The sequence below is a fragment of the Globicephala melas genome, chromosome 9, assembly GCF_963455315.2.
Source record: "Globicephala melas chromosome 9, mGloMel1.2, whole genome shotgun sequence".
Classification (NCBI taxonomy): Eukaryota; Metazoa; Chordata; class Mammalia; order Artiodactyla; family Delphinidae; genus Globicephala; species Globicephala melas.
This window is the reverse complement of record NC_083322.1, coordinates 70,745,496-70,773,430: the sequence shown is the minus strand read 5'-3', so window position 1 is coordinate 70,773,430 and position 27,935 is coordinate 70,745,496. Positions and strand designations below refer to the sequence as shown.

Sequence of the window (27,935 nt, the reverse complement as noted above, 5' to 3'; positions counted from 1 at the left end):
TAACACAGGAGCAAATAAATAATATGGGCAACAATTTCATCACTTAGGAAAGCAAACACCTGCTGAACTGTTCTTAAACTATGTTAGGAAAAAGAGTGTTCTGTTTGCACTTTTAAAGTTTTGGATCAGACTTTTGTGCTTGGTCTTCATTAAGAGCCAATCTGCCAATCTGGGCTTTCAAGTGCATTATTTGTTAATTGTGTGATTGTTTGCTAGAGAGACCCGTCTTTGCTGACTGGACTGGAATAGACTCACTCATTCTCACTCAACTGTGGGGTGCCCACTGTTCTTCTAACATTTCATCCTGGGTCTGATGTCACATCAGCAGTGCTGTTGTATAAACTGAATTTCATGGTTTCAAATAATACAAGACTAAAATAATGTGATGTACCAGGAACAGAAGAAGAAGACTGATCACAAAAGGATAATAGACTTTTAAATTTTAAGACCAGTGTGAACCATATTACATTCCATTTACTTCTGCACTTTGCTCCTTTCATAAATAGTGTTCCTTCAGGTAACAGATTTAAGGGATATCACAAACTAACAATGCATTTCAGGCTATCATCAGGCACTGCTAATTTGGAGCAGGTGGGGCAGGGCTTCAGGATATAACAAAGACTTGAAAGTGAAAAAAATGTAAACAGCAATGCCTCAGCTTGCAAAAGTAAAGAGAGACAGCCAAGCTAGGAAACATCTATAGTAGATGCGAAGGTGAGACAGAAACACTCTCATGAATAAATATCCATTAAGGCTAGTCTACCACAAGTAAGTCTCCTTGATGGTTTACTTTACCGGCTCCATATAGGATTGTGCAGACAATAGAGTGGTTTGGCTTCCAAACTGCATTATCAAAATCATGAAAACCTTGAAGATAACTCTAAAATTTACCAAAGAGTATGAAAGCCTTCTGCCATATAATATGGATGCTACTGGAAAAATATGAATAATAGACTTTCACTCAGGAAAGAACCAGAGAAATAAATCTAGCTGAAATTCTGTCACTTTGGGGTTTCTAGGTAAAGGATACATTTAATCAAAAGCAGAACTCCACATATGAAAAACATTTGATAATTCTATTATCAACACATAATAAAACTTGTGAAACTAAGTCTGTATACACTGCTCTGACGTATTCATTTACAATCCCAACTGCTGAATGACCCATCGACATTATCTATATTTTGATGTAAAGAAAATAACCATTTAATCCCCTTGTAAGATGAGACAGTTCATCTTCAAAAGAGAAAATCAATAAAGAAAATAATTTATCCTTAGAAATGAACACAACGAATGAATGAGTTTGCATCTTTAAAAGTCAGTTATTTTTAGTACTTTGCAGAGAAGAAAGATCAGACTGAATTAACCCCTGCTATCAAATAGAGGCAACTGCACTTTACTCTAAGAAATTGTCTGCTTTGGCATGTCTATTTCAACTGAAATATTTTACAGGTTCACTTTAAAGTAAATTGGCTTTGAATAGAATTTTATTGACTACATTTTCGATTGTCAAAATCAGTTAACTCAATTAACTCAAAAGTAGTCACAAAAGATTGTCTTCATTTTATCAAAGTACAGTGAATTTAGTATGGTTTCAAAGTATTAGTTTCCTTCTGACATAACTATGGTCAAAATATCAATATTATCCATTTACTTTTTTCCCAAACTGGTAAGAACTAGTTAGATTCCCTTCATTGCTCTATAAAGAAGGATAACAGAACCAAATATGTTCCACAACATGTTAAATTATCAGTCTATAAGAATAGGGACCATGTTTGCCTTGTGAAATTCCATAATTCTAGTCCCTAGAACACATCTGGAACAGAATATAGACCCAAGAAAAAGTGCTTTTGATCAATAAATGTTAAGGTAATGTAAGAAAACACATGGGGGATATTTTTCTTTTAAAAAAGTTTCAGACTCAAATATAGACTGTTACTGGATCTTAAGCAACTTTGGACATTTACAGCAACTAAATCAAACAACTGCTGGTTGTTATATATTTTGCAGATTTGACAATGGGAGTCTTTTTGACCTGATAACATTTTTACTTTTAACTTTTGAAAGCCTAAAGAAACTAATTTTTCTAAGTAAAAAATGAGACTCACCAAGAATCTACAGAAATGAATCTAAACATCAATAAAAAGAAGTGACTTTTCTTGGTAAGAAGACAGTTAATCTTTTAAAACTATTCATTTCCACGAGGCAAAATCGGCATATACGTTAGTTCAGAGTATCGCTTATAACAAGAAATAACAACTACTGAGCGCTTAACAGTTTGCGAAGAGTTTCTCAGAAAATTAACTCAATAAATGATACCTAGAATACTACCGTGTGTACAGAAAAACGCTGCAGTAATAGCACATACATCAGGCAGCTGCTCAGTCCATCAACACAGACTGAGTACCCACTGTGTGCCCAGCCCAGTGTCAGGTTATAAGTTCTATGCTACTAATGTCTACGATGGTTCATCAATCATGGTGTTTGTACTACAGAGTTAACATTTTTCTACACCTACCCAATTGAATACTGGCCTCTTTACATGATTTATTTAAGTAAGTAAAAGAGTGTGGCCAATGCAGGATTACCTCACATTTATTTAGCAACCCAGTTTCTTGCAGCCGTGACCAGATGCTCTGTATGCGTCCAGCGTGCTCAGGGTGGGTGGTGGAATTGCCACAAATGCACTGGTGTTTCAGCATCAGAGGATCATAGGCAATTCCTTCAGGACAAAGAAAACACAGCACAAGATGAGTAATGATACAAAGGAATGATACAAGTTACATGACAATATGATTGCTCCAAAAAAGGCATTCTTTTCCAAATAAATTTACAAATGGAGAAATAATACATATCCACAAATTCCCAGGAAGCACACAGAGCTATTTAGCTCTATGGAGCTGGATATATATGCAAAGAACTCAACTCATGGATTAATCAGTACTCAGACCCTAGCTTACTTAGTAGTAAAGTAATAAAGATGGCGATACTTAAGAAATTTCAGGTTTAAAAAAATACTGTAATTTTACCAGTATCTTAAATCATTATGAAGCATTTTTAGACAGATAATTCAATTCAGTAGAGGTTTCAATTTTATCAGTGAAGCCACAAAATGAGCTGACTCTTTAAATTGTGAATTTATTTCAAGAGTAATTCTAGCCTTACTTTAGATCATGTGACATCTGTAATAAACTGGAAGAGTTTCCAACTGCTTGCCTATTCTGCTTATCAATTTCTTCAAAGTTATGCAGAAAGAGCTTCTTATTTTATAATAAAATAAAATCTATAATTTAGATTGTGGAACACTGAAGTGTTTCTTTTAAAAAACGAGTAAGTCAGCTGCAATACCTTTAGTAGAGATCACATAGATACTTAACAAACTCTGCTTTTAAATTATCATGAGTTAACACATTTCATATTTCAGTTACACCCTTTGATGGGGAAGATTTTATAAACATTTGATGAAATGAACTATTAGGGATATATAAAATAGGGCTCTTTAAAGCAACAAATTAGATAATAATTACTATAAAAGCGTTTCCACCCTTAACCCAATTCCTTGCAGGGGGGAACATGTTATTTACAAAATTGCCTGACATAGGACATTATTTAACCAATCAAATATTCCAATAAATTACCATCAAAATACATTCTCTGGGGGCATGGAGTGAGGGCAGAAGAATCCATCATAAGAAATTTCTAAATATCTATTCAAGAACAGATACTATACAAGCAATTAGTGTTAAAAAGTAGGTTCAATTAATGCATTTTATTCTCCCTTACATTATTGTGTTAGAGGAATGTTACTCAAGAGGGAAAAATACTTGTCCCTGTTACTCAAGAGGGGAAAATACTTGTCCCTGACTGTATTAAAATCATGCAGCAGAATGACATGTGTATTTGGAACCATGTGGCAAAAATTATGTCTAGGAAAAAATATCATTTTGCTGGCCCAAATAACATCCACTATTTTCTATTAATTGAAATATAGCTGACATACAATATTATGTTAGTTTAAGGTGTACTACATAGTGATTCGACATTTGCATACATTACAAAATGATCACCACAATAAGTCTAGTAACCATCTGTCCCCATACAAAGTTATTACAATATTTTTGACCATATCCTTTATGCTGTGTATTACACCCCTGTGGCTTACTTATAACTGGAGGTTTGTACCTCTTAATCCCCTTCACCTATTTGGCCCAACTCTCCAACCCCCTTCCCTCTGGCAACTACACATTTGAGTCTGTTTTCATTTTGCTTTGTTTCTTAGATTCCAGGTCTAAACATACAGATTTTAGATTATAGGGTATTTGTCTTTCTCTGTCTGCCGTGTTTCACTCAGCATGATACCCTCTTGATGCGTAACATCGACACAATGGCTTCAAAATCCCTCCTTGTGCCCCTAACTCTCACATTTTCATCTTCAGTGCTGATCTCCCTTCTGAGCAGTACACTTGCACACTTGTCTAAATTGCCCCTCCAAAATCTGCATTTGTTTTCATAAAGTGAGACTATCATAGATTTGAGCTCATAATCTTAAACTTCACACACTGTTCCTCATTTCAGTAAAGGATATCATAATCCACCATTGCTCATATACGAAATCTTACAGTCCTCTTGACACTCCCTCTCCAACGAACCAACAAGTATTGTCTACTTTCCCTGGAAGATACATAATGAATCACTCTCTTAACTCCAATGCCAAAACCATACAAAATCCAAGGTGCTATTATCTTTAATCTGAACTCCTGAGATAGCCTTGTAACTGGCTATCTGACTTTCACTCTATGCTATTTGCCACTTAACAGTAGCCACCTTTGCTTAAACCCTTCGGTGACTTCAAAGATGAGGTTAAAATTTCTCAAGGCAGCATACACAGACCCTTCTCCACTTCTCCAGCTTCATCTCATACTCTTCCCTCACTTGACCTCTATTTCTCCCACAAAGGTTTACCTTCCACTCCTCAAAAGACTCAAAAATCATACCAGCCTTAGGATCGTCATACATGCTATCCCATCTATGACCAAAATTCTTCCTTCTTGCCTCCATGACTCTAGCCTTCATTTGGCTTATACCTATACATTCTTCAAAATTGTTTTACGGAGCACAGGCTCTGGATGCGCAGGCTCAGCGGCCATGGCTCACGGGCCAGACCGCTCCGCGGCATGTGGGAACTTTCCGGACCGGGGCACGAACCCGTGTCCCCTGCATCGGCAGGCGGACTCCCAACCACTGCCGCACCAGGGAAGCCCCAAAATTGTTTTAATGTCACTTCCTCAATAAAGCATTCCCTGGGATCTCTAAATTAGATCTCCTACTATATGCTCTACTAGTTCTTCTAGGTCTTCCTTGGAACATTTAGCACAATTCTGTAACTGTTGTATAATATTGTTAATTGTATATTTTCTTTACTATCTGGTAAGATCTATGAAAACACAGACTAGAGTTGTATTGTTTACCTCTGAACTTTTCGTGTCTGTAAACCATGCTTGGAATATAGTAGATCCTCAAAAGTACTTTTAATGAATGAAAAACATAAATCAATGAACTGATGCAAGAAGTAAGTCAGATATCTCCATTATAAAGACCTCCTTGATGAACCTACTTGGTGGACCTCATTGGACTACTGAAGTATTTATAGCCTTATTTCTTTAATGTTCTACCTGTTATTTTATTTGCCTTACCTTCCAACTGGCCAGTGCCTCTAATACAGGCATTTATTTTACTCGTTATATTTCTACATGGCATTTTGCATAAAAAAGAGATGAATAAATATTTTTAAATAAAGTCAAAAGGGAGACAAGAGGGAAGGCAGGAAAAAAAAAAGGAAGCAGGCATAAAAAGAAACATTAAAAATACAATGATAGGGACTTCCCTGGTTGTGCAGTGGTTAAGAATCCGCCTGCCAATGGAGGGGACATGGGTTCAAACCCTCGTCCGGGAAGATCCCACATGCCGCGGAGCAACTAAGCCCGTGAGCCACAACTACTGAGCCTCCGCTCTAAAGCCCATGAGACACAACTACTGAAGCCCGTGTACCACAGATACTTAAGTCCGCATGCCTAGAGCCCGTGCTCCCCAACAAGAGAAGCCACCACAATGAGAAGACCGCCGTGCACCACAATGAAGAGTAGCCCCCCCTCGCCGCAACTAGAGAAAGCCCTCGCACAGCAACAAAGACCCAATGCAGCCAAAAATAAATAAATAAATTTATTTTAAAAAATACAATGATATATAAGACATGTCTCCACAGTTCAGATATATCAAGTATTTATTTATGAGTTGCTACTACATAAAAGGAACTGTTTAACATATTTTCAACCACAGTTTTGCGCTGCATGAAGGATATATTAATGATTAACATGGAAACATAAAATACAGTATTTCCCTCATTCTGAAAACATATTAAGAGTAGAGATTCTAATCATTAAGTTGCTTATTTTTTTCACTATTTCATCTCTTGACATATCTAACTTCACCTCCATAGTAATCATTCCTCTTTTAACAAAATTTTCTCCATAAGCCACTGCCAAAAAAAATTTATTAAACAGGTTATGGTAGCTGAAATTTATTGCCAAGTATCTGGAGATTATAATACAAAGTCCAGGAACTCCTGGAAAGACATTTGAACTTAAGAGAAAATAAATAAAGTCTGGAACCCCAAACCTCCACTTACTCATCTTAATGACCTAGCAATGAGGTGTTAACAGGTACACTGCAAGGTGAGACTTAACCTCATCCTTCATCTCCATTCTTTTCTTCTCTCTTTTTTCCTTTTTTTTTTTTTTTTTCCAGTAACAAAAACTTATAGGGTGAGAAACAAGCCTGATCTTCTCTTTGGGATTCATATGGAATGCTACTTTTCTTTGACCCTTTCTGCCTCACTGGTTACCACTTACAACATAAGCCAATGGATCAATCTCTCGCAATCAATGGGACAAGAGTTAAAATTAGGTTTTGAGAAAATACACAAAGGAGTCTTAACATAAAGCCTTACCTGAATTTTAAACTCTAGTAGTTTATTTTCTACCAAAAAAAACTCTCAAAATTTTTTGATATTTTTTTTAGATAAGCTTGGACTTCGTGCTTTCTCTGGCTTTCAGTTTTATTAAATGAGGAAGCACAAAATGCAGCATCTTTCCCTTTCCTTAATCATTGCGTGTAGTTAAGTCATTATTTAGCCATAGAAGCCATTCATATCTTCAGGTTTATGCTCAATCTTATATGATTGCGAGGCTGAGTCCACCTTGGTCTATTAGGAAAGTTGAGTCTAGAATCTTTAGACCTAAAACTCCTGATCCTGATCACAAGTTCTTAACATTCAGCTTCACATTGCTTTTCTGGTTAAAGCCTGAGGTTTCATACCTTCCTAAGGATTTGCTCAACAACACATATTAAACACTTTTCAGGACCAAAGAACTGAACCAAGCACAACACAAATATATATATAACATAATATCTTTCCTAAAAGATGCAGGTTCAGTAAACAGTCAGTGAATGCTCACAATGATCCAGGCACCAGCAACTTCATTTTATTACATTTAACTTATGATCTAGCAGTAAAGGTGAGGTACTTACGAATATACTTTTATGACATGTTTTTTTAAGACTCTGTATGGTAAGGAAGAAACAAAAATACAGGGTGGGGAGGTCAAAGATGACCTTTTAAAAATAAAAAAAAACAAATCTTTTAAAAATGGCCTGCAATTGGTAGAATTACTAAAATGGATACAAGGAGCTATTTTGAAGTAAGGGTCATTTCTAATAACCTCTAAATCATACCCACAGCAGCTGTTATACTTTCTAACCATAATTCTAACCTATCCATGAGGTTTATCTTGCCTAATTTTTTCTATTTCTACTATACTCTTTACATTCTAATACCTGAATTATTTGTTATAATATCTATTAACAGGAACACCTAAAACAAAGTACCAGATAGTACAAAATTTTTTTTAATATCTTTATTGGAGTATAATTGCTTTACAATGGTGTGTTAGTTTCTGCTTTATAACAAAGTGAATCAGCTATACATATACATATATCCCCATTTCTCCTCCCTCTTGCGTCTCCCTCCCTCCCACCCTCCCTGTCCCATCCCTCTAGGTGGTCACAAAGCACCGAGCTGGTCTCCCAGTGCTATGCGGCTGCTTCCCACTAGCTATCGATTTTACATTTGGTAGTGTATATATGTCCATATCACTCTCTCACTTCATCCTAGCTTCCCCTTCCCCTTCCCCGTGTCCTCAGGTCCATTCCCTATGTCTGCGTCTTTATTCCTGTCCTGCCCCTAAGTTCTTCATAACTTTTTTTTTTTTGATTCCATATATATGTGTTAGCATATGCTATTTGTTTTTCTCCTTCTGACTTACTTCACTCTGTATGACAGACTCTAGCTCCAGCCACCTCACTAAAAATAACTCAGTTTCGTTTCTTTTTATGGCTGAGTAATATTGCATTGTATATATGTGCCACATCTTCTTTATCCATTCATCTGTCGATGGACACTTAGGTTGCTTCCATGTCCTTGCTATTGTAAATAGAGCTGCAATGAACATTGTGGTACATGACTCTTTGAATTATGGTTTTCTCAGGGTATATGCCCAGTAGTGGGATTGCTGGGTCATATGGTAGTTCTATTTTTAGTTTAAGGAACCTCCATACTGTTCTCCATAGTGGCTATATCAAGTTACATTCCCACCAACAGTGCAAGAGGGTTCCCTTTTCTCCACACCCTCTCCAGCATTTATCATTTGTAGATTTCTGATGATGGCCATTCTGACTGGTGTGAGGTGATACCTCATTGTAGTTTTGATTTGCATCTCTCTAATGATCAGTGATGTTGAGCATCCTTTCATGTGTCTGTTGGCGATCTGTATATCTTTGGAGAAAGGTCTATTTAGGTCTTCTGCCCATTTTTGGATTGAGTGTTTTTTTCTTTTTTTTACATTGAGCTGCATGAGCTGTTTGTAAATTTGGGAGATTAATGCTTTGTCAGTTGCTTCATGTGCAAATAATTTCTCCCATTCTGAGGGTTGTCTTTTCGTATTGCTTATGGTTTCCTTTGCTGTGCAAAAGCTTTGAAGTTTCATTAGGTCCCATTTGTTTATTTTTGTTTTTATTTCCCTTTCTCTAGGAGGTGGGTCAAAAAGGATCTTGCTGTGATTTATGTCATAGAGTGTTCTGCCTATGTTTTCCTCTAAGAGTTTTACAGTGTCTGGCCTTACATTTAGGTCTTTAATCCATTTTGAGTTTATTTTTGCGTATGGTGTTGGGGAGTGTTCTAATTTCATTCTTTTACATGTAGCTGTCCAGTTTTCCCGGCACCATTTTTGAAGAGGCTGTCTTTTCTCCATTCTATATTCTTGCCTCCTTTATCAAAAATAAGGTGAAAGTATGTGTGTTGGTTTATCTCTGGGCTTTCTATACTGTTCCATTGATCTATATTTCTGTTTTTGTGCCAGTACCATACCGTCTTGATTACTGTAGCTCTGTAGTATAGTCTGAAGTCTGGGGGCCTGATTCCTCCAGCTCCATTTATCTTTCTCAAGATTGCTTTGGCTATTCAGGGTCTTTTGTGTTTCCATACAGATTGTGAATTTTTTGTTCTACTTCTGTGAAAAATGCCATTGGTTGTTTGATAGGGATTGCACTGAATCTGTAGATTGCTTTGGGTAGTAGAGGCATTTTCACAATTTTGATTCTTCCAATCCAAGAACATGGTATATCTCTCCAGCTGTTTGTATCATCTTTAATTTGTTTCATCAGTTTCTTATAGTTTTCTGCATACAGGTCTTTTGTCTCCTTAGGTAGATTTATTCCTAGGTATTTTATTCTTTTTGTTGCAGTGGTAAATGGGAGTGTTTCCTTAATTTCTCTTTCAGATTTTTCATCATTAGTGTATAAGAATGCAAGAGATTTCTGTGCATTAATTTTGTATACTGCTACTTTACCAAATTCATTGATTAGCTCTAGTAGTTTTCTGGTAGCATATTTAGGATTCTCTATGTATAGTATCATGTCATCTGCAAACAGCAACAGCTTTACTTCTTTTCCAATTTGGATTCTTTTTATTTCTTTTTCTTCTCTGATTGTTGTGGCTAAAACTTCCAAAACTATGTTGAATAACAGTGGTGAGAGTGGACAACCTTGTCTTTTTCCTGATCTTAGAGCAAATGGTTTCAGTTTTTCACCACTGAGAACGATGTTGACTATGGGTTTGTCATATATGGCCTTTATTATGTTGAGGTAAGTTCCCTCCAAATAGTACAATTTTAAATTATGTGTTAAACTTGATTTGTCTAGCAGGCAAATGAAATATGCAAAAATAATTGTTTAAAACTTGCTAAATTGTGCCTCTGAGTACATAAGGAGCATTTTCTAAGACTTAGATTTGTTTGTTTATGTAAATCATCGTATCAGCAGCTAAAAAAGAAGTGGGGGGAAGAAATTCCATCCTAGGGCTTCCAACTAACACTATATGCAAGTCTGTTAGAACCTGGGAACTAGATTAAGTGTTGCCATTCAACTATATAACCGAGAAGGAGATTCAACCAGTATGTAAGTTGGCAAAAAGCGAAGTCAAACAATTCACTACGTATTTACTGGCAAATATCTAGAAAGATCACTCTACATTCAAGCTTTCAAGAATAAGTGAGCACAGCAAAGGAAATCATAAAGTGAACAAAAAGATAAACCACAGAATGGGATAAAATATTGGCAAATGAAGTGACCAACAAGGGATTAATCTCCAAAATATACAAACAGCTCATGCAGCTCAATATCAGAAAGACAAACAACCAAATCAAAAAATGAGTGGAAGATCTAAAGAGACATTTCTCCAGAGAAGACACACCAGATGGCCAAAAAGCACATGAAAAGATGCTCCACATCACTAATTATTAGAGAAATGCAAATCAAAACTACAATGAGGTAACTATCTATCTCACACCGGTCACAGAATGCCCATCATCAAAAGGTCTACAAATAATAAATGCTGGAAAGGGTGTGCAGAAAAGGGAACTCTCATACACTACTGGTGGGAATGTAAATTGGTGCAGCCCCTATAGAGAACAGTACGGAGGTTCCTCGAAAAACTAAAAATAGAGTTACCATACAATCCAGCAATCCCACGCTTGGGCATATATCTGGATAAAACTTTAATTCCAAAAGATATATGCACCCCAATGTTCATAGCAGCACTATTTACAAGAGTGAAGACATGGCAGCAACCTAAACGTCCATCAACAGATGAATGGAGAAAGAAGTTGTAGTGTATATATGTACAATGGAATATTACTCAGCCATAAAAAAGAATGAAATGCCATTTGTAGCAACATGGATAGACCTAGTGATTATCATACTAACTGAAGTCAGACAAAGACAAATTTCTCATGATATCACTTATATGTGGAATCTAAAAAATGATACAAACGAACTTATTTACAAAACAGAAACAGACTCACAGACATGGAAAACAAACTTATGATTACCAAAAGGGAAATGTGGGGGGAGGGATAAATTAGGAGTTTGGGATTAGTAGATACAAACTACTATATACAAAATAGATAAAACAACAAGGTCCTACTGTATAGCACAGAAAACTACATTCAATATCTTATAATAAACTATAATGAAACGAAAGTCAGAAAATATACATCTGAATCACTGCTCTACAGCAGAAATTAACACCAAATTGTAAGTCAACTATACTTCAAAAAAAATTGTTTTTAAAAGATTGAGCAGAAGAAAATACAAAACAAAAACTGGGCCTATGAGAATATGCTACAGAAACTGTAAAGGAAACATCATTCTTACTACTTAGCTCAGTGAATTTGATTTACTATAGGAACAAAAATTAGATTTCAGAAACTTTTTGAGATCCTCAAATGTCAAAAGACACTGATCCTATAAAATAGGAGCCAACAGCTAAAAGGAGAAATCAAGCTAAATTAACGAGTAAAAAGAAAGATGAATAAGGTAAATGAGGATGGCAAGAAAAAACTAAATACATAGTGGCAAAATTAAAATCTACACTGGAGAACAAAAAAGGAATTCACATTTCAGAAAACCAGATAAGTGCCGTTAAATAAAAACTTAGAGATTTACAGAGAGTATGGAGGTCAGAGAATAGACAACTGAACAAAAAGACTGTTCTCGAGGAAGAAATCAGATTTAACTGAATAATTGGAATAATTGAAGAATTTTTCCATAAATAGAAAGAGTCAATGTACATGAGTATGTAACTGCAAATGCTCATCATAAAGATAATTTGGGGTTTTTTTTTTTGGTTTTGTTTTTTTGTTTTTTGGATTAACAGGATAAAGAAAATATACTATGAGGCACCAGAAAAGAATGAACAAGCTGCCCACAAAGGAACACATACTAAGATGGCCTCTGAATTCTCCTCAGTGCTAACCTCAGACTTCTCCTCTTGAATGTCAAATACTTGAGCATTTAACCACATTTCCAGACAAAAAGTGTGCCCCAATAAGTCTGTGTCCAAGTGTGTATGAAGGTAATAGGATGACTTTCTCAGGCATGGAAAAGCCAAAACAATTTTTTTAATTAAAATATATATATACACATATATGTATAACTAATGTATATTAATATATACTTTAAAAATATATGCTATAACTTATTTTAATAAATGTTATAATATATATGTGACCAAGTCCATTTAATCTCCTAAATAAAAAAGATAGCTATTTTATCATCTTCAGTGAGAATTAGAGAAACAAATTTTGGAGGAATTTTTCAGGAGAAATTTCAAGCACATATATTTGAGGACAGTAACTTCAAAACTGATTATCTACCCAAATAAAATTAATCTCTCCATTCTGATACAGGTGGTAACATTAGTTACTCTGAGAGGTCTTAAAACACACACATAAACACATGCACATACACATATACATACACACACAATTACACACACACACATATACGTATTTACAGATATACACGTGCACACAGACGTGAACACAAACACACATATAACTTTTCTTTACTCTGTTAAAGAGAGGCACCTAGGAAGAGGAAAAAATACTGGAATAAATAAATGTATATTTTACTTATGGTTACCTCTGAGTGATAGAATAATAGGTGATTCTCCTTTACAGTTTTCCAAATTTACCAAATTACTTTCAATGAACATTTTTTTGAATTAAAAAAATATAAGTGTTACTCCCAAGTTTCACTTAATGCACCAATAATCTTTTCTGTGTGTAGCTGCACGTAATTCATGTCTATTTACTCTCATTTCATTCGGATATTCATTTGTTTATTATACAGTAAGTACATACACTGAGTACCCTCCTTGGGCTAGCCATACACCTATGTGCTAGGGTTAGAGAGAAGAGAAAACACAATCTCTTCCCACACAGAGAGCCCATCTGAACACAATCCCCAAAATAAATAATTACAGTCTTTCAGGGAGAAATCCAGTTTGTTATGAGGGACCATAATTGATTTAATTTGGATTTAGCTGGCCAAACAAGGCTTCATGAAGGAAATAACACGTAAACTAAAACCTGAAGGATTAATGGGAGTTTGCCTGACTTGGGAAAATATCTTTAATTAAAAAGCAAAAACAAACCAAAAAAAACAGGAAAAAAGGCCAGTTTTGCTATTCTCACACTGAAATATTCAAATGTATTTCACTTTCTGTCACAATGTGCCACCCACTAAACATCAATTTAAAAATTCTTTTAACTAAACTATTTGTAATGGCTTTCATAAACATTGGTTTAGTTTGAGCACTATAATTCTACTTCACATTAGATACTGACTTAAAAAGATAATGTTACAAAGAAAGAATTTACTCACAGAATATGTAAAGGAACCTAATGTTGAGAGAAAGAAGACCTTAAATGGTACTGGGTGATGGGGAAGATAAAGCCAATCAAATTTATTTGCCATTAAATTCTTCTGTCAATGAATCCCATTTGGTATAAACTTAGCACAATTATATCATCTACTCTCAATGGTCTGTTGTGAGCCATGACCAAGCCTCATCTCTGTTAGGAACAGCTGAGTAGAAAGAAAGACTATGGCAGAGAAAATGACATACATTGCCCTTTCCTTAGTCATCAGAACTCATACAAACACCATGCCTTGGCTTTCCATAGAAGGAAAAAAGCACTTCTTAAATTCAATATGATATAAAAGTTGAATATTATTACTCATTTTCCAATATAACAAAATTCATTTGAATATGTGGCAACCTGGCTCTACAATACACATTCTTCATTAGCACTACAGCAGGTGCAACATCTTCTTGTCCATCCAGAAATATCCTCAACCAGGCTCTCTGTAGGGCCACCAGGGAGTGGCTGCATCTTAGTCTGCTTCTTGGTCCATTCAAGTTCTCACAGGAAATGGACTAGAGACATCATCTTTCAACAACTGACTGAGTTCAGACCACATTTTTCCCTTGGACCACTGCTTTGTTCTTTACAAAAAGGGGATGGTGTGGCTACTCTAGTTGACTGTTGAGGATCACATGGAAGGTAAAGGTTTGAATGTTGTGCCTTGAAAATTATGTGAGTTTAGTATTGAGTAACTTTTTAGTTGTTTCAAAATGTATAGCTCTTAGAGAATGAAATTAAGCAAATCGTCTACCTTTACAACTTGTTTTCTCTTCCTTACTTTTTAGTGGAACAACCACTGAGTATTTAAGATTTATGACTTTCTTTTGAAAAAAAAAAGCTAAATATTCTCAAAGAACATGTGACTTCAAAGTGACTTAAATGTCACTTGATTTTTCTTGATGTATCTACACCAGATATTAAAAAGCCAAAAGAAACGCACTTAATGCTTAAAAATTTTGTTTTCAAACATACCACAAATGAAAGCCTTAAGAGTTCTCCTCTAAAATAAATATCGTTAGAAATACTAAAATGAATTTTGAGATCATGTGGATTGTAAGAGTATGTAGCTTACAGGCGAAATTTAAGTTTGAATTAAAGCCAGAATAATATGTGGAAGAGCAGATTGAAGACAGTGCACTTCATTTCCTTTGGATTTGGAAAAGCACTAAATGAAAGTCACCAATCAAATATATATTTTTAGTCCCAATGACAGTGGAGGGGCTATTGACAGATACATAAATTATATATTTTTCATGTTTTAAAAAAATATCTAATATTTTTACTTTAAGTGTTAGGATGCAACATTCTTAAGGTAAATAAGACAATAAGAAGGTTCTTCTCTACTGAAGTATGTAACTTTGAAATCACTTAGTCGTTCTTTACAGAACAATAGTTACAAAGTAACTTTCATTTTCTATGTTTTCAAATTTGAACTAGTAAATTCCTAAGGGTTTATGATTTATACGTACATATATCATGCACTTATACTACAAATTAGTATTTGTTCATTCAACTAAAATTTATTGAATACCTAATAAGTATAAAATCTTGTATTTTTTAAAATATAAGTTTATATAATCTCTCATTTAGGCAAGAAATGTGCCTCATCACGTACATTAAAAATGAAAATAAACTCAAGCTGATTTCCCTATTTGTGTTTGGAATAAACTCTGATAAATACTAGGATGCTGACATTATGAGAAAGAAACTAATCATGTGAAATGACCCAGTCTTCAGTCTGAAGGATTAGGTTATGTTTATGTCATGCTTATGTTATTTGGTTTGCAGTCCACCCTTTCACCTGATTCTTTTAAGGCCTACAAACCCTGTTCAACATGTTTTCTCAAACTAGTAGGATCATTCTAATATTCAGAGATCTTGCTTCATTCATATGGAAGGAACATATAAAAGTAGAGGAAACCACAGCATGTCGGGAAAGGGTCACCCCTCTTAACCAAGAAAAGAAACTATCAGTAGGATTACAATAGTAGACAGCAGGGCACATGGAAACAGCACCACAAAACTTTATAATCAAGCTCACTTTTAAATTAAGGAAATGATTTTGAGTGAATGTAACCTGTATTACAATAGGGTGTCTGTGTCTCTGAAAGCTTATGGATGAATAAAAAACACTTTCAGTATAAAGAATTGAGAAGTATCTAATTCTTAAAGGCTGCTGTTCTCACTACCTACAAAAAGTATTTCTCTACATCATGTATCTGGCTTTGAGCAAAAATTCTCTGAAGACCAGGGATAGAACCAGGCCTGACTGATCCAAGCGGCTTCTGCTGACAGTGGGCTACAGTCCTGGGTCGTCTGGGATACCAGGACAGGTCTGCTTTGCTCCAAGTTATAGAGAGATCAGAGGCAGTGGCTAATGTGGTGAAGGAAATATATCCAAATATAACGACTGTAGCTCCTAGTATGGAATGTTGGCTTGTGGTGTAACACATTATAAAAAGTAGCTCCTATGCATACTTATTAAGATGTCTGTCAAAGTTAAATAACTTGGCCATTTCATTCATTGATTTTTAAATAGAAGATGATATCAAGGCTTGGGAACGTGATTTCAGAAAAAGTATTTTAACTTTTCCAAGCACAAAGGGTTGCTTGAGGTCACAGAAGCCACAAAAACAAACTCTGAATCCTAAAAACTGCTTCAAAAATAAATCAGATAACCTGTGAGAGACTTTGGGGGAAGGTACATCTGAATTCTCCCCTTGCTGCATCCAAGCTATAAGCCCTTAGCGCTAGAATATCTTTCATTTGATGAGCCACAGTCTGAGTGCATGGAACAAGAACAGGGGCCAGCAGACTTAAAGGAATATTTATCCACATGGATATTCATGGTACAGCTCCTTTGTGAGAGAACAGCACTCTTTTTTTGTGTGTGTTCCGGACCTGACCTTCCTTTGGCCTTGGAATTATCTGGTTTGTTTTCCTCTGTAGCCAGGTTCTGAAATATCAAACACAGCTGTGGGCAAAGGAAGAGGGTAGTCAAATAGCCCACCCATCGGTGCTATAATAAATGGAAATGGAACTCATGCATGTAGAATTAAACAAGGTTTGCCTTGGCACCAATGTCTCCTATGAGTCATTTGTATGCAAAGTCAGAAGAAAACAGGGACACCAACAAAACAGCAAGAAAAACAAACTGGAAGAGGGGCACTCTTTCGACTCAAATGAAGCCAGCATCATAAATTTCCTAGTGGCCAGGACTACTAGAAGGAAGAGATTGAGGAACACTGCTAAAGAATGTTGTAGGGATTTTTGTTTCCAAAAGGGACCCATGCACCTGTTGATGTGTTTTCCAGGCCCTTGAACGGTAACAATTTATGAGGCTATTAATACTAAGCCCAAGATTTATCAGATGTGCTGTTTGTCTTGTGGCCAATATAATCTCATAAAATTTGGGTTGCACTGGGTTAAAATGGAGTGTTCTGCTCTTGGAGTTATTCAGAGCATTTAAATCGCTTAATCCTACAAGAACGGTGTATTTAGCCTGCCTATTAGGGACAGTCTTTAGGGATTCTCACCAGTTGCAGAGCCAGGCAGGAGGTGGCAGTCCATTGCTGGGTGAGGTAAAATGCAGGCAGCAGGGGAGGAATGAGTCCTGGAGACAAGACGATGTTTCTCTAATCCGTCCATGCCATCCGCAGCCAGCTGAGCTGGGTGCACCGAGAGCGCACGTGCGTGCTGCGGCTCCGGGAAGGGCTGCTGCCAAGAGAAGAGCACAGTAGAAAGAAACATGAGACAAGCACTAAGGGAGACACTGAGAGCGACATGGCAACCAATTAAGTTCATCAGGTCAGAGACATAATAAACGGTGTGAAGGAAAAAAAATAGAGAAAGGGAGAAACAAAACACGATCTAATCAATAAATCCATTCAACAGATGTTTTCACACTGACGGCCAGGGTCTGTATGCCTGGCTAAGGAGGAGGTGATGGCAGGAGGCCTGTCAGTTTGAACTGATTGAAAGAAACAGACCTTTAACCTCAAGAGGAACATTGACTTAGACTCATTTCCTACCTTGATATCAACGTTTTGAATACAGCCCCAGAATTGTTACAACGCAAAGTGGTAGAACAATTCAACTGCTTTCAAACCGCCAACAAGGCTCAATTCTGAAAACCCTATCTTGAATTTATTTCAGTAATGTTGTCAATGACATTTATGGGAGCCTAAAAATTGCCAGTTAAATGACTATATTTGACAACTTTCAGTCTTCATATGATGGTACAGAATAAGGAAGTTTTCATAGGTTGCATGGTGTAATCTCAATACTATGAAAAGTTTTAGTTTCTTTATAAGGTGTTAAATACAATCTCAGTGACTTAACAACATTATCATTCTTCATACTTCTCAAGTTATGAAATCAGAGAGCCAGAATTTGGAAGCTCCTGAAAGATTCACTTGGTCTATTCCTCTGTCTCCAAAAAAGACAATCTCTAAAATAGAGACAGGTGGTTAATTTAACTAACAGTGTTACACACCGAATATTTCCTCTCTTCAACATCAAGGGATTCATAACCTTCGTGTTGATTTTTATGTTTGTTTCCTTTTCCATGTTCCCAACAAACGTGCAAAGTAGCTGAACAGTGATACAAAGGATGATCATCACATCCCATGGATAAGGAAACAAATACTCCAAAAGGTTAACAAAGCCTTTTAAATACAAGCCTAATTGCTGTAATTCTTAAAACGTACATGCTGGGCTTCCCTGGTGGCGCAGTGGTTGAGAGTCCGCCTGCCGATGCAGGGGACACGGGTTTGTGCCCCGGTCCGGGAAGATCCCACATGTCGCGGAGCGGCTGGGCCCGTGAGCCATGGCCGCTGAGCCTGCGCTCCTCAACGGGAGAGGCCGCAACGGTGAGAGGCCCGCATACCGCAAAAAAAAAAAAAAAAAAAAAAAAAAAAAATGTACACGCTCTTCTGCTTTGGTCTACCTGCCAGGCACGTACGGTTTTAAGACTGAATGCAAACATCACCTCTCCTTAGTAAGGCCCTGCCTTAACCTTCCTGTTAGGGTGCTGCTCCTCTAGCACAAGGCTTGGTACATCCTTAGTGTACAAATTATTTACTTAGTGAGAATGCTAACAAATCTACATACAACACAACTGTATTCGATGCATATTACATGCTCTTTCCCTCTCCACTACATTCCCATCACACTTTGTTTTTCTCTCTCCATTTCCCTGCCACCATCTTTCATATCTTAGAGTTACGGCATGCAGTAACTACTTATTGAGGTCACACTCTGAGCCAGACACTTTGCAGGTGTGTTGAGCCTTTTTTATATTTATTGTCTAGTGAGGAGACAGATACTAAATATTTCTAAGTATAATGTAATTATAAATATAATGAGTACTATATGGGAAAAATGCAGAGTACCATGAAAAACTGTCAAGAAGAACCTAATTTAGAGGTTGAGGGAACTTTAAGAAAGTGACATTTAACTTGATATGTAAAAGATAAATTCCATTAGCCAGATGCAAAGTGGGGAGAAGGCTCTAGATAGGTTGTGTGTGTGTGTGTGTGTGTGTGTGTGTGTGTGTGAAATCATCTTTCCATGTATAATATTGAAAGCTCTTTGAACCAGGGACTGGATGTATATCATCTGTGAACTTACATTCTGCTGCATTTTATATCTTTTCTTATGCTTTCTCAAAGCTAAATATTTATTTGCGTATTAAGAATATGTAACATGGGACTTGCAGTGGTTAAGAATCCGCCTGCCAATGCAGGGGACACAGGTTCGATCCCTGGTCCGGGAAGACCCCACATGTCACGGAGCAACTAAGCCCGTGTGCCACAACTACTGAGCCTGTTCTCTAGAGCCTGTGAGCCACAACTACTGAGCCCATGTGCCACAACTACTGAAGCCTACGTGCCTAGAGCCCGTGCTCTGCAACAAGAGAAACCACCGCAATGAGAAGCCTGTGCACCGTAACGAAGAGTAGTCCCCGCTAGCCCCAACTAGAGAAGGCCCACGCGCAGCAATGAAGACCCAATGCAACAATGCTAGATTAATTAATTAATTTTTAGAAAAAGCATATGTAACAGATATTTGAGAGTTAAAGGCCATGGTTTTTTCAAATAACATAACCATGTTTTAGATGACTGGGGTTACTAAATGTTTTACCTCTTAATGAATAACTCAATACTGTAAGAGCTCCATGTAAATACCACCACCACCTTCTTTCTTTCTTTGCTAATAAAGCATATTTATTGCTTTACTTGGACTTCACAGGCACCTTTGAGATAATGGAATTACAGTTTGCTACCTCATAACTAAGATACAAATGTTACACCTCAACACAGACCCTTACGAACAGGCAAGCAAATTCTACTTATTCAATTCTACTTATCTAATCTACTTATCCATACTATTAGGAATATGGCAATATAGGTAAGAGACAAACAACTACTTGTTCAATAGTAGTTATTTATTCATCACATGTAAGTGTCCTTCCAATATCTACTGTGCATGCAGATAGAAAATACTGATAGATCCCATGCTGGGTTGTATAGATAGGAAAGTGAGTTAAGCATGGCTCCTGATCTTATAGGTTGAAACCCAAATTCAAGCACTTTGTCCATAAACAGTAAGTTCCATAAGGATATGAGCTTTGCCTACTGAATCATATATTCCTATGCAGTGTTTCACACACAGAGTAGGTGTTAACAAATATATGTTGAATAAATACATGAATAGAAAGGAGATACATGGCCATCTTTCAGATCTCACTACAAGGATAAAACAAGAAAGCATTTTATAAGCGATCATTATATAAAGAACCAAGGAATGGCTAATGAAAATATAAGAAAATGGAGAACAGACAAAACAACTATCAAAGTACAATACTCTGAAGTTATTTAGTGATGGAGCCAAGAGCTGAGGGAAGCAAGTGATTTGAGAATTATTTTTTTCCTTTGTGCTTTTATGTGGTTTCCAAACTTTCTGCATATCACAATTAAGAAAATTGGCAAATGCTACTTAAAATAAATAGTTGAACCTTTCAAACACTTCACTGGGACAGATTCATAATCATTGGTTCTAAGAGCAGACATGGATCAAATATTTTTGAACCTTCTACCGAAAAAGGACTATAAAAGAGAGAAAAGTTTATTCACTTTCAAAAGAGTTGACTACAGTTATATGCCTTTACAAATGAAGTATAGCTTTTAATGTATAGGGCAAATCTCGACAATCCCGTAAGGCACTGATTATTATGGTACATATTAGTGACCAAAGTATCACAAAACAGTAGGCCACTTTTATTTCAGATGGCTATCACTCCTCACCAATAAAAAGCTTCCTTCATGAGGCTGAAAATTGAGATAGTATTTTTATAGCCAAAAAAGTGTTTCATTAAACATTTTTTTCTATTAGCAATTTTAATGAGAGAATTTTGTTCATGGTTATTTCCCATACTTTGAAGTAAGGACAAAAATGCATGTTTCTCTCTTGCATCATCAGAAAAATAAAATGTCTAACAGTTCAGAACCTACCACTACTAAAAATTGCATGGATACCCAAATTAACCTGTCATCTACTGACTGCCTTTGGAAAATGTGTCATGCCCAATAAATGAATAATAAACATGCCCTCATCCCCCGAAAGCATTCTTATTTAAAATACTTTTTAAATACATGTAGTATTTTGAGCCTGTTTCTTATGCATACATGGTCTTTCTTTTTTCAGGTGATTTAACTAGGGACTTGCTTTTGATTGGTTACTTTGCCAGACTGTTATTCAGGGACATTCTGTCAGGCTACCGAGATGTGTAGGACAACCTTTTCTATATGAAGTGGCCTAAGGCCACTACACCTGAACATCATCTGTCTCCTCCTACTGATAGAAGTTGCAAAGTACTTTCAGTGAAGAGTTATTATGCCCCTACTTTATAAATTCTTCAATGATACCTAGCAGAATATCAATGTCATTGGGGCCTGGGCCTTCCTAAGCTGTGGGGCATAGGCACTGCCATCTATTTGGAAAGTGGGTCTCTATATATAGGTCTCTGTGTGGCAGGCACAATATTCTTGCTTAGAGTTAAATATCTGGGAGTGGCTTGCTAATGGAGATTATGAAATGATAAAGCCCCTGGGTTGAGGAGACTTCAAGGTTCTATTTTTCTGTGATAGCAGTGATTTTTTATTTTGCTTCTGTTTGGTTTTATTTTGCTTTCTTGTTGCCACTGCTCAGGGATCTATTTTATGGCTTCTGGGTTTTCACTTTGTTCTGGATGGTTACCTTTGCTTCCAGACATATCACTCATTTTGTGCTATAATCAATATCATCATGCAATCTCAGCAAAAGCAAATACAGAAATCATAAATTATAGTGTTTAATCTTTGAAATAATCAAAATTATTTGAATTAGTTTAATAAAAGATATGACCTAAAAATAAAGGAAAAAGAATCATGGGAAAATAATTAGAAAAAATATTAAAATTCTGTTTCCAAAGCCATTTCTTTAAAGAATATGTTCCTCCTGGTTTGGCATTATGAGAAAATTGAATTTTCTTTTTGGTTTGCAGTGCTTTGAATTTAAGAAGTCTTGCTTTTACAGAAAATTAGAATCATAAATATCCCTAGAGTTTATCTTATAAGATGCCAAGGGCTAGAGAGAATTTACATGTTCTAAAGTCTTTGTATTATTCAGTATGGGTGTAGAAATAGTGGTTAACTTTAGACTTTTTAAAGCTAAACATGCATGTTAGTAATTTAAAAGTAGCTATTAAATAAATAGAAATAACATGCATAACTTTGAAGTAGACATTTTTAGAAAGAGACAAAACGAAGAAGCAATCAGTCTAAAAATAAATGGAGAAAAAAATGAAGCACTGAAAAAGCTGTACAAATATAATTCACAAAATAAGATGCTACAAACAAATTCCCACATATCGCTAAACACAGTTGATGTGAATGTACTCAATTTGCCAGTTAAAAGATGAAGACAGTCAAACTGAATTTCAAAAATACAAAGGCTATATTCTTTGGCAGACCAAGATTAAATTAAAAGGTTCTATGATATAAGAAAATACTAACAACACAACAACAAAAAGACGTAAAAGCCTTGTGCAGCCCTGTTAAAACCAGATGAAACAGACTTTATGGGGAAAATATCAGAGACCATATAAAGGTATATATAAAATAATACAGAAGTTCAATTAACCAAAAAAAAATTCTAAAACTAATAACAGGGGCTCAAAATGTAAAAAGCATAAATTGGTAAAACTATAAAGAAAAACTATAAAGAAAAATCAACATCATGGAAGGAGATTATCACAAATGTATAACAAAATGAGTGAGGTTACAAAAGATTTGAATTAACACAATTCCTTGGTGATATACTGAAACTTGCAGCCAAACATATTCTTTCAAGCACACATGTAACAATTGCAAAATTGACCAATACAATAAAGGAGGTGTCAACAAACTTTAAAGAATTAATATTTAAAATGGAACATTATTCAGCCTTAAAAAGGAAGGAAATTCTGACATATGCTACAACATGGATAAACCTTGAAGACACCATGCTAACTGAAATATGCCAGTTACAAAGGACAAATACTGTGTGACTCCACTTATATAATATACCTAGAGTAACTAAATTCATATAGACAGAAAGTAGGATGGTGGTTGCCAGGGGCTGGCAAAAAGGGGAAATGGAGAGTTATCGTTCAACGGCTACAGAGTTTCAATTTGGGAAGAGGAAAATTGTTCTGGAGATGGTTCGTGGTGATGGTTGCACAACAATGTGAATATACTCGATTGCCACTGAAATGTACACTTAAAAATGGTTAAACAGTAAATTTTCTGTTATATATATTTTACAGAAAAAAAGAGAAATTGATATTATTCAAATCATATATGAGGACCACATTATAGTCAGAGATGTAAAAACTAGGTAGATAAAAAGATACACTATATGCTGTGATAGAATCACTATCATAAAGATAACAGTTCTTCCCAAAAGAATCTATAATTTCTGGAATGTTTCAGCTGATTCTAAATTTTGCACAGGAGAGCAAAGGCAGAGAATAGCCAAGTGAATTTTGAAAATAAAGAATAAGTTGGGGAGATATGCCCAACCAGATATCTATACATACTAAAAACTAAACTATTTCAGATAGTTTATTAGCACAATAGATTACTGGAAGAGAATAGAGAGCCTAGAAGCAGACCCATGAGTATATGGAAACTTGTGATATATAACAGAGATGATCTACAGAGTAGCAGGTAAACAAAGAATAGTCAATAAACAATGTTGGGAACACTGGTTACCCATAAGGGAACAACGAATTTAGATACCTACCTAACACTACATGCAAAAAACAACTGAAAGTGGATGAAAAATGTAAATGTACAATTTTTAAAGTTTTATGGAAGTAGATGGAGAATGTCATTCTAAACTTGAGGAAGGAAAGAAATTCAAATACTTCTGTTTATCATAAGCCAGAAAAACACAAGCCAGAAACTGGGTAGAAATATTTGCAAAACATAGAATAAGGCAACATTTAATGTCTACGTTACCTATATAACTCCTAAAAATAAATAGGAACAGAAAATGGACAGAAAGTATGAACAGGAAATTCCCAGATTAAATAATAAAATATTTCAATAAATCAATAAATACATGAATAGAAAGCCCTCACTAGTAATCAGAAAAAGGCAAATTAAAACCAACATGAGATATCAATTTATACTCATGAGATTGACCAGAAATTTAAAAGTCTCATGATACCAAGCATTACAGAAAACATAGAGCAAAAGAAACTCATAGACTGCTTGTAGGAGAATAAATCATTATAACCACCTTAAAGAACAATGGACTAATATTTAGTAACAGTGAAGATGGACAGTAAACGTACAGTATAAATGGTGAACAAGTGAAAAAAGCAAGCAAAAAATGTATATGAAGTCAATTATTTAAGTTTAAAAATATGCAAGTTAATATACATTGTTTAAGTATATACGAATATAATAAAAATATAAAGAAATGCATAGGAAAAATAAAAAGCAAATTCAGAAAAGAAGGAATGGGAGGAGGATGAAATAGGAAAGAGATACATAGTAAACTTTATATATATTATGTTTTATCTCTCAAGCTGGATGTTATTATATAATCTTTATTATTTTTTCTGTATATTAATACATTTAAAATAAGTGTGAAATGTTTAATAAACTGGCACATATAAAAGACCAATATTATTATAACATAAAATTGGTTTTATTGAAAAGATTAAGTTTTTGTAGGGAGGGAACAAAGATTCACTGGAAAATACAAAAAAGAAAAAAATAAGAGAAAAAAAGTAAAAGTAGGTGAGAAAAAAATAAGTATGAAAAATTATTTTTTAGTAAGTTTAAGTATGCTAATTTACTTTTAGGTCATATATTCATAAGAGATCAATTAATTTGTACTATATTGCACTGATTGATAAATGAATACAATAAAATGTACAATTAAGTATATTTAGTCTTTAGAATTTTAACATATTATCATTAAATTCATCTCAATGAGAAAACAATGATACTTAAACGACTGAGAAATTAGTGCAGAAAAATGTAAACTGGAAACTTGAAATGATGATTTGGAACAGAAGAAAAACAAATTTAAATGTGCCAACTTTAAGAAACTATCTAAAGAAATATAAAGACACTTAAAAGCAATCATTTCTAAGTACTGATAATATGACTGATTTATTGTTATTTTCTTAATACTTTGGCTGACCTGTATTTTCCAAATTGTCTGATAAACAGCATTTTTAACTCTATTTTTAAAGTTATTTTCAAATGTTACACTTTATTGTGATATCAATATTTTAAGTGGTTAAATATGCTAAGGGGATTAGAATGGATATTAATTTGGACTTGGAAAAAGAGAGACTACTAGATACCTGTGAACAGAAACCCGACTGTATTTTCATACTCTCAGTCCTAAACCTAGAGCCCAGAACACAAGGGCTCACTAAATGTTGAGAATGTATATATTATACCATAGAACTATAACTGCTTCTAGCCTAAGATTAGGGTAAAAATCTGACTCTCTAATGTATTTGACTGAGCTGATAAACCTACCTAATTTTTTTCAATGTAATTTAAATTTCTTGTTTTCTTCTTCACATTGTGTCAGAAAACACTTTGGTAAACCCAAACCCATCAGCAACTCTAGGTCACTAAGATTTTTCTCTAGTATTTTGTTTTTAACCCACCAGTGTAGGGGAATAATCATTTTATCCACTTAGAACCATAGTTAGAACAGAGTGATTGAGATGAAGTTTCAGAGAAAGTCTACTCTCCTGGAGATGTTATTGGGTGTGTACAAGTAATTCAATATTACCTTGGGGCGTGAAGTAGGGGCGGGCCACTGGTTGATAACATTTGGCCAAAAACTGGAATAGTGCCTAATAGAACCCAAATATGGTACCTGAGAGGAGTGGTCTCCGAAGTTGGGAGTACACATGCATCCAGTGAGTGCAGAAGAAAATAGCAGAGGTGCTACTCGTATTTAATTTTTAAATAAAAACACAAGAAAGCAAATTAACTATATTAATATTTGATATATGGATAGACAGTAGCATTTACACCCAGTCCCTGCATCAAGGGTCATACAGCACAAACTCTCTGAGATATCCTAAGTTAGGGAGGAGAGTCCAATTTCAAACCTTAATACACAGCTACAGTAATCAAAACCGTGTGCATAACGATAAACATACAGAATTGGAATTGAACTGAAAACCCAGAAATAAACCCTTCCATTTATGGTCAACTGATTTTCACCAAGGGTGCCAAGACAATTCAAAAGGGAAAGAACAGTCTTTCAACAAATGGAGCTGGGACAACTGCATACCCACAGGCAAATGAAATTGAACCACTTCCTCACACCAAACACAAAACTTAACTCCAAATGGACCACAGAATAAATACAAGAGCTAAAACTATAAAATTATTAGAAGAAATATAGAAGTAAATCTTCTTAGATATAAGGCCCAAAACCAACAGTGCCCCCCACAAATACAGATATAATCAGAAGTAAAAACTTTTATGCTTCAAAGGGCACCATCAAGTAAATAGTTAATACACAAATCAGAGAGAATCTCTGCAAACCATATACCTGATCAGAGACTTGTACCCAGCATGTCTGAAGTATTCTTATGCGTCAATAATAAAAAGACAGCCCAATTTAAAAATGAGCAAAGTTTCTGAATAAACATTTCTCTAAAATACATCTACAAATGGCCAATAAGCACATGAAAAGATGTTCAACATCATTAGCCGTCAGGGATTTGCAAATCAAAACCACAATAAGATGCAGCTTCATACCAACTAGAATGGTTTACCATAAAAAAGATAGCTAAGGGCTTTCCTGGTGGCGCAGTGGTTGAGAGCCCACCTGCCGATGCAGGGGACAAGGGTTCGTGCCCCGGTCTGGGAAGATCCTACATGCCGCGGAGCGGCTGGGCCCGTGAGCCATGGCCGCTGAGCCTGTGCGTCCGGAGCCTGTGCTCCGCAACGGGAGAGGCCACAACAGTGAGAGGCCCGCGTAGCATAAAAAAAAAAAAAAAAAAAAAAAAGGTAGCTAATAACCAGTGTTGGTGAGGATGTGGAGGAATTGGAACTGTCATGCACTGTCGGAGGGAAGACAAACTGATGCAGCCAATTTGAAAAACAGTTCTGCAGTTCCTTGAAAAGCTAAACTTAGAGCTACCATATGACCCAGCAATTTCAGTAATATGTATATACCTAAGAGAAATGAAAATATGTCTCACAAAAACTCATACATGAATGTACATATTAGCACTATTCATAACAGACCAAAGTAGAAACAACCCAAATATCCAACAACTGATGAATGGATAAATAAAATATGGTATATCTGTGCAATGGAATGCTATCCAGCCATAAAAACTTTTTTTGTTTTGTTTTTTCCTCATTTGCAAAACCACAACCATAGTTGCTATTTTCAGGGGGAAAACTTAGGTATTAAACTGCAAGCTCATAAAATACAAATACCTAAAAAAGTATAAATATCCCCCTAGAA

General features: G+C 35.5%; 1 protein-coding gene across 1 annotated transcript in view; it reads right to left on the bottom strand.

Annotated features, from left to right (window-relative positions):
* HDAC9 (histone deacetylase 9) overlaps window positions 1–27,935 on the bottom strand; it is an 812,002-nt gene that overhangs the window by 310,650 nt on the left and 473,417 nt on the right. Inside the window, exons 14-15 of the mRNA XM_060304692.2 lie at window positions 17,420–17,597; window positions 2,589–2,722 (exon numbers count right to left, since the gene is read on the bottom strand). Coding sequence (XP_060160675.1) covers window positions 2,589–2,722; window positions 17,420–17,597 — 312 coding nt within the window. The remainder of the gene's footprint in view (window positions 1–2,588; window positions 2,723–17,419; window positions 17,598–27,935) is intronic.